Here is an 8,808-nt window from a genome sequence, read left to right on the forward strand (position 1 = left end):
AGGGGTAAAAACCTAAATGCTGGACCCATCAAATTAAAATCCAGTATCCACCTTTAAAAGGCTAAAGCAATGTCAATTTTTTACCTAGATCATCCTTTCTTCTGTTTTTTCTGGGATTTGCTTATTTCCAGTGATCCACTAGAGAATGTACATGACAGAAACACACATGGCTACAATATTTATTAAGATGCAGAAGGTGAACCTCTTCATAGAATTCTTCCTCCAGCTCCTCGACAACTTGACCAGGAGGTTTGCTCCCATATATTGAGCTCAGTTCTTCCGAGCTTGATGACAGAGTGTATCTCTGATGAGGAGGTAGTCCAGCTAGAACACGTGCAAGTGCAGCAGCGGCTGCAGCTCGTTCAGGAACCTGCAGACAAACTTTCATCTTGTGAAAAAAAAAACTGAAGATTGTTCATTTCATAGTCATCAGAAGAAAAATAGAAATGACGAGGGTTAAAAAAATGTTTGATATTCTTATCATTATTTCTACCCCTCCCTCAGAAAGAAAGACTGGATTATGGCATTAGACTGAATTCTGGCATTTTTATTTCCAGCCAAATCTACTAACTAAAGATGCACATTAGGGAAGCATGCATGTGACATGTTTATTGTTTGTTTGTTGCTCTTTAAAGCTTACACCCCAAAAGTTGACAGATAAAAGAAAACTTTAGTCATAAGATACACTGTACACATAAGAGAGAAGTAGACACCTTCAAGAAAAGGACATAATATGCCATCCAATTTCTCCAAACATTGTTCTTAAGTATACCATCCTTTTTAATGTTGCTTATTCCAATTCCGCTGAAGGTGGAGAAGAGAAAAAATAGTCTTAGAAATAATTTATTGTGGGATGGCAATGCTGACATTAGAAAATTCATCTGGTAAGGTGGCAAAAAGTCACAAGATGCTAAATAGGTGGTGTCCTTGAGGTGGGGAATATTCGAAACTGAACAGATGCATGCTATATAAATGGCTGTGGAGGCTTAATGAAGGAAAACTGCTTTGTAGAAATCTGTTATTATCGCTAAGAGCTTGATTGGATTGGCTTTTGGCTTGTTTTTATTATTTTGACTTAAAACCAAAGCACTTTGTTGTTTTATCCAAACACAGTTATTTTGGGTTAAAAGCACTTATAATAAGACAATCTAAACAGGCTCTAAGTATGGTAAAAGACAGTTTTAGAGATCCTCAACCTGATAATTTCCCTTATGGAGCTGCTATCTGGAAGCAGATTGTTAAGCCGCGGGGAGGGAGAATTCAAAAATACTATTAAACTGTCAGATGGGGAATGGAAAAAGGGAAAAAGGTTAGATTATGGACAGACTTTTGGAGTAAAGCTGGACTGCTTAAAGACCTCTTTCCAACCCTGAATAGCATTACTGTGAATAAAAACCGGTTGTTGGCTGATTACTTGTCTAATGCTGGTGGTAGTATTCAGTTCAGACTGGGAAATTGCTGAAGCTGGTCTATTTCTGCAAAATTCAATTGTGATACTAAATGATTGCAAAGAAGACTCTCAATAGTGGTTCTTTTTCTTTTTGATAAGTAAAGGTATTAACGACTCTCAATGGTGGTTAATGAATTGAGAAGGAAAGTTTACTGTTAAATCCTGTTATGACCTACTGCATATAGAATCAGATGAGTTTGTTGATTATTAGCCTTGGAAAATGTTGTGGAGAACTAATATCCCACCCAAAGTTGTTTGCTATGGATGGGTTGCCTCACATAGTGCATGCTTAACTCAAGACTATTTACAAAGAAGAGGCTTTATATGCAACATGTGCTTTTTATGTGGATGTGCTGCAGAAACTATGAGTATTTATAGCTGCACCGAAATTACTTGGCAGCTTTGGTCCTTATCTTTTAATGTTTTGGGGGTTCACAGGCTGATGCCACAAAGCTTCAAATATTTGATTAGTGGTTGGCAGGCACAGAGGATTAACAGAAAACTGAAGAAGATCTAGTACATCCCTTTGCACATCATTTGGGCAGTGTGGGTGGAAAGCAATAAACGATGTTTTGATGGAAAAAAGGAATTGCCATCTTTTGCGTAGTTCAGATGTATTCAAATTTTACTTTATTGGCAAAGGGGTTTTTTGTCACAAACATTACTGAGTTTATGGACTTGTAGGTTATTTACTTTGTAGTTCTGTAAATTTTTATTTACTTAAGTACTTCTTGGTACTTTGTTACAAATAATATTACCTTGCCATGATCCAAGAAAGGAAGTATACCACATGTGAGAAGCAGAGCATTGAGCTCCTAGCATTCATGTGTGTATACCATAAGAGAAAGGAATGGAGAGGTTTCAAAAGGGAGGAACACAACTTTGTACAGATTAGGGCTTAATCTTAATTTTAGTTTAACTTTTGGAGCACCCACAAAATTCCATTTTCGTACACCATTTTTATCACAACCAAGAGCTTCGAGATGCTCAAACACTTCCATAACTATCTTATCTCAGCCAAGTCGGCTTAAAGTTTTAACCAAGTTGGTGCCTCCAATTTTCAATGCATAATAGTTAACTCCATAATCCATTCTGATATTAACAACAACATACCCAGTGAAATCTCACAAGTGGGGTCTGGGGAGGGTAGGATGTACGCAGATCTTACCACTACCTCATGGAGGTAGGGAGGCTGTTTCCGAAAGACCCTCAGCTCAAAAGTCACAGTTTCAAGTACGAGAGAGAAACAATATATATCGCATAATGAAAAAATAATAATAATAATAATAAAAATAAAATGCAATGCAAAATTTACAAGACAAGAACAATAACTATAGCAAAGTACTGCGATAATCAAAGGCAATAGCAACACAACTATAAAGGCACGCTTAAACCTACGACCACCCTAGACCGACATACGGTAAGACACCATTTTATCCCTACTAGTCTTCTACCCTAATCGGCGACCTCCACTCTTTTCTATCCTAAGGTCATGTCCTTGGTGATATGGAATAGCGCCATATCTTGTCTAATCACCTCTCTCCAATATTGTTTTAGTCTACTTCTACCCCTCCGCATAGCCCCCAAATCCAACCGCTCGCACCTCCTAACTGGGGCGTCAACACCCCTCCTCTGCACATGCCCAAACCATCTTTGTCTCGCTTCTCTCATCTTGTCGACCACAGATACCACTCTCACCTTCTCCTGAATAACCTCATTCCTTATCTTATCACTCCTAGTGTGTCCACACATCCATCTCAGCATGAACATGCATTTTCTGAACATGAGTTCTTTACTGGCCAACACTCCACTCCATATAACAACGCTGGTCTAACCATCATTCTGTAGAACTTATCTTTAAGTTTAGGTGGTACTTTCTTATCACATAGGACTCCAGAGGCTAGCCTCCATTTCAACCATGCTGCCCCATTGCGGTGCGTCACATCATCATCGATGTCCCCATTACTCTGGATGATGGATCCAAGATATTTAAAGTTTTCTGTCTTAGGGATAGGTTGGGTGGCAAGCCTCACTTCTCTGCCTTCTTTATCCATCGCAACACTAAATTTGCACTCCAATTATTCTATTTTGGTTCTGCTCAATCTGAATCCTTTGGACTCCAGTGTTTGTCTCCAAACCTCCAACCTATCATTAACTCCGTCCCGAGTCTCATCAATCAAAACTATGTCGACCGCAAATAGCATACACCATGGAACCTCCTTCTGAATAGACCGTGTCAGCTTATCCATCACCAAGACAAAAGGAAAAGGGCTCGACACAGATCCCTGATGTAGTCCCACCTCAACAGGAAAATGCTCTGAGTCACCTCCCACCATTCTATCCCGAGTCTTGGCTCCAGCATACATGTCCTTTATCGCCCTAATATACACCATCGGGACACTTTTAGCCTCCAGACACCTCCAGAGAACATCCCTCGAAACTTTGTCATAAGCCTTTTCAAGGTCAATGAACACCATATAGAGATCCCTTTTTCTTTCTCTAAATTTCTCCACCAATCTCCACATAAGATGGATTGCTTCAGTAGTCGACCGCCCAGGCATGAATTCGAACTGGTTCTCTGAGATTGACACTCCTCTCCTCACCCTCATCTCCACCACTCTCTCTCAAATCTTCAATAGTGTGTCTTAGTAGTTTGATACCCCTGTAATTATTATAGTTTTGAATATCACCCTTGTTCTTGTACAATGGAACCATAGTACTCCACCTCCATTCATCAGGCATCTTAGCAGTTTTTAAAATAACATTAAACAACTTAGTCAACCACTCCAAACCTGCCTTCTCAGTGCTCTTTCAAAAGTCCACCAAAATCTCATTGGGCCCGATTGCTCTCCCCCTCCTTATCCTTCTAACAGCACGTCTAACCTACTCAACCTTAAAACACCTGCAGTACCCAAAGTCTCGAAGACTATGAAAGTATGCCAAATCACCCAATACAATGTCTCTGTCTCCTTTTTCATTTAGGAGTCTGTGGAAGTAAGCTTGCCACATTTGCTTCATAAAGGTCTCATCCACTAACACTTCACCTTCCTCATCCTTGATGCACTTTACTAGATCCAGGCGAGCCTATACAATCTCTTATCCCCATTTTTTCCCCTAACTTGACATACAGGCGATCAAAAGCTGCCGTCTTAGAACTGGTGACCGCCGACTTCACTTCCGTCTTTGCCTTCTTATAGATATCTTTAAGCCTATTCTTCTTCTCCTCATCCACGCACTTCAACCACTCCGTATAGGCAACCTTCTTGGCTTTCACTTTGCCATGTACTTCTCCATTCCACCACCAATCTCTTTGAAGACCACCAAAGATTCCTCTCGATACCCCAAAAACCTCGGTAGCTGCTTTTCTAATGCTCACATCCCCGCTACTACTCCAGGCCCCTAAACCATTCAACTTCTCCCCCATCTCCTAAGAAAAGGCGGGAGTTAAGCCCTTCCATCTAATCCTCGGTCAATCATAAAGGGTCTTATTTCTCCTATCCCTCTTAATCTCCAAGTCCATCATCAAAAGCTTATGTTGGGTGGTAATATTTTCACTCGGAATAACCTTGCAATCCTTACAAAGGCCTCTATCACCCTTCCAAAGGAGTAAATAGTCAATCTGAGTCCTGGCTACCGTGCTACTAAAGGTGACCAATTCATTATCCCTCTTCAAAAAACACGAATTAACAATAACCAACTCAAAAGCTTTGGCAAACTCCAAGAGAGAAACCCCGTCGCCATTCCTTTCCCCAAAACCAAAGCCTCCATGGACATCATCAAAACCATTAGAAGTTGTACCGATATGACCATTGAAATCTCTACCAATGAAAATCTTTTCGATACTAGGTATACCTCTCACTACTTCATCCAAATCTCCCAAAAGAGCCTTTTGACTTATTCATCCAGACCCACATGGGGTGAATACGCACTAACAGCGTTCACAATAAGCCTGCCTATAACTAGCTTAATAAACATCATCCTATCACTGATCCTCTTTACCTATACCACACACTCCCTAAGATCCGCGTCGACTAGAATACCTACTCCATTCCTATCTCTTGAGCCTCCTGAGTACCATAATTTAAATCTGTCCACATCCTAAGCTTTGGAACCTACCCATCTAGTCTCTTGAACACAGGCTATATTAATCTTTCTCCTCTTAAGACTCTTCACTAGCTCTATGGACTTTTCTGTAAGCGATCCTATGTTCCACGATCCTACTCTCAACTTACAAAAACTCGTCTCCCTCTTACCACTATTTTCCCTCGCCTTCACCCCCAATTGAAGACATGACCCTGGTTCACCATCAGTAACCAAAGCCACTAAAACGATATGAACTACAAAGTGAAAAAGAAAACTGATAACAAATAAATTAAGAGAATACAAGCAACGAGATAATAATTGACAATATAGAATGTATAATAAAGAGACAACACACACTAGCTAATATGCAAATCAAGAACCGTACACACTAAGTGAAGAAGGAAAGTGAATAACAAACAAAATAGAACCTGGCCCAGGAGATATTCAGTCGCCGGAAAGTTCGCCAGGAGGATCTCGCCCGAAATCACTAGATCTAGGTCCGATCTAAACAGATCTGGAGGTATTTCTCCGGAAAACAAGAAAAAAGAAAGAAAGAGAAAGAAAGGAAGAAAGAGAATTTCGCCGAAGAGAGCCCTAGAATCGTCGGAGATGTGGCAGTCCGGGACAAAGTCGTTGGAGCAGTGGCACACTCACTATAAATGAGTGATTTCCTCTTAATTTTACGTTGGATGAAATATAGGAAACAAATGAATGAAATTCAACAAGGAGGAGCAAGAAATCACAGACACAGGGATAAACACCAAAAGAAATAGAAACAGAGGCAGAAATGGAAGATATCACCTGGACAGAGTTCTACACTGCTGCAAAATTGTCGCTGATACCCGCAAGAATTGCGGTTCACAAAACCATTCTGATATCATTATCGTAATTTTTAACACAACCACCTCAAGGAAAAGTTTTAGTCTATATTCTCTACACTCAACCGTTTAAGAACACCAGCTGCCTTGTACAAAATTGAACTAATTCTAATCAAATTGTACGTTTTATTGTTCCAAACAATTCAAATAAGTCAAATTACCTAACACCCAAATAACACTACCCACTGAGAAATAAAGATCACCATAGACAACCCGGAGCTGATAGTAATTGTTCAATCACATGTTTTCCCAAACCCACATACTAATTTGGAGTTCACTGTCAAAAATGAGTGCCATCCTCCTCGACAAAATTAGCAAAAAAAAAAATTGTAGGCAGTAGTGGATGCAATATAGAGATACTAGGTTCATCTTACCCCAGTACTTTTAACGTGGAGCATAAATTTATGACTAAGAAACTACTAAAATTGCAACAAATAGTGAGTCAGAACCTATAATTTTATAAATGCAGTGGGTTCCTGGTACAAAATTGAACTAATTATAATCAAAATTTTACATTTCAATGTTCTAAACAATTCAGATAACTAATATTAGACAACACCTCAATAAAATAATCCACTGAGACATAAAGATCATCATAGACAACCTGGAGCTGCTATCAATTGTTCAATGTATTCACAGACATAAATAGAACTCAAAATCCAGAATCCGCCTCCGAGACAAAATTAGCAAAAACAATAGCATGAGGACAATCGGAATTTACCTCAGGACGATCATCAGAAGAAGGGAGGAGACCAAGAGATCTAGCAGAACGAACAGAACTCAAAATCTTCTCTCCAACTTTAGACAAGTCCATACCGTCGTCGCCTCCTTGAGAGAAGAGCAAAGAACCCAAAAACAAAAACCTAGATAATTCAAACCCACCTTCGCTCAATTGACCGCCATTGAAAAGAACAAGTGGAATCAAAGGAAAAGGTGGAGAAGAATTTGACTGCATTTCAATCTGCAATTTCCAAATCAACCCTTTTCGATCTCATACTTCTGAGATCCGGATCAAAGAAGAAGAAAAAGACTAGTGTTGTGGCTTTTTACAATGGCTGGCTTCAACACTGACAATATGATTGAGAAATTTTTAGATATTATAGTGATGTGAGTGAAGAAAAGTCTGCAAATTTGAGTTGTTGTAGGACTTTTTTGGTTGAGAAGAAATAAAAAGGTAGGAAGGAAGATGGTTTGGGCTCAAATACTCGGAAGCCAAACGTCAAAGAGCTGTCACACTTGAGACTTTGAGAGGCTAGATTGGTCGTTTTGGTGGGACTTGTAATTACATGGTGATTTAATTTACCTCAACAATATAACTCGGTGTAGTTCTACAAAGTGGATTGAATATATAAATTTATTTTCTATAAATACTCGGCTTAAAATAAAAATAATATAGAAAAAAGTGTAATGAAAATATAAGAGATAATATATACTAATAAAAATGATACTCCCTTCGTTCCATTTTAGTTGTCATGTTGCTCTTTTCGAAAGTCAATTTGACTAAGTTTTAAAGTTAAATTATATTACTTTAACTCAATATTATAAAGTAAAAAATTAGATATTCAAAAATTCTACGAAAAGTACTATAAGTTATAATTTTTTTCATATCAATATAAGTTATAATTTTTTTCATATCAATATCAACTACAAAGTCTCGTTATACTGCCTTATTAGTAGTCGCTTTAGCGCAGTGTGAATTTTTTTGTGCTATGATTTCTGTTATTAGTTATTACCCTTTGTACTTTCAGTATTTTATTTTATCTATTTCACTTACGTTATTTGTTTTTCTCATATTGCTTTGTACTTCTTGTCGTATCTGACTTCTTTTATGCTTTTATTGAGCCGATGGTCTCTCGGAAACAGCCGTCCTACCATGGTAAGAGTCAGGTCTGCGTACACGTTACCCTCCCCAGACCCCACATTGTGGGATTTCACAGGGTTATTGTTGTTATTGTTGTCAATATGATAAAAAAAATATATCTTAAAATGTTAGTCAATGTTCATATAGTTTGACTCTCAAAGAGGAAATTATGACAACTAAAATGGGACAGAAGGAGTATATAGTAGTAGAACTTTACTATATCAAATAACAGTGTAATAGAACTATAGGAAATAACAGATAGTAATAGAAATTCTAGTAAGGGCAACACGACAATGCACTCTTACCTACCACTTGGACGCACTCCTACCTACTAACTTTTTACCTCAATTTATGTTTTTCATATCTTTCTATCTACGATCATGTCCTCGGTAAACTGTATTTATATCATGTCTTATGTAATCATTTAGTAGTTTTATTTCTAAGAATTTTTTAACTTTTCTTGGTGGTAAAGTGATTTTTTTAGTAGTTATTGCATCATCAGTTTTTGTCAGAGTAACGACTTTAATGTTAGATTT

At 38.2% G+C, this 8,808-nt stretch overlaps 1 protein-coding gene across 2 annotated transcripts in view; it reads right to left on the reverse strand.

Annotated features, from left to right (window-relative positions):
* The window catches only part of LOC129903414 (uncharacterized), a 30,360-nt gene extending 22,699 nt beyond the window's left edge, over positions 1-7,661 (reverse strand). The window contains exons 1-2 of one of the 2 annotated variants that reach the window (XM_055978966.1): positions 7,133-7,661; positions 203-370 (exon numbers count right to left, since the gene is read on the reverse strand). In XM_055978966.1, the coding sequence (XP_055834941.1) occupies positions 203-370; positions 7,133-7,366 (402 nt within the window). In that variant the 5' untranslated portion in view covers positions 7,367-7,661. The remainder of the gene's footprint in view (positions 1-202; positions 371-7,132) is intronic. The other variant, XM_055978965.1, reaches the window with a different exon arrangement.
* Positions 7,662-8,808: the final 1,147 nt, after the last annotated feature.

Source organism: Solanum dulcamara, chromosome 9 (assembly GCF_947179165.1).
Source record: "Solanum dulcamara chromosome 9, daSolDulc1.2, whole genome shotgun sequence".
NCBI classification, from domain to species: Eukaryota; Viridiplantae; Streptophyta; class Magnoliopsida; order Solanales; family Solanaceae; genus Solanum; species Solanum dulcamara.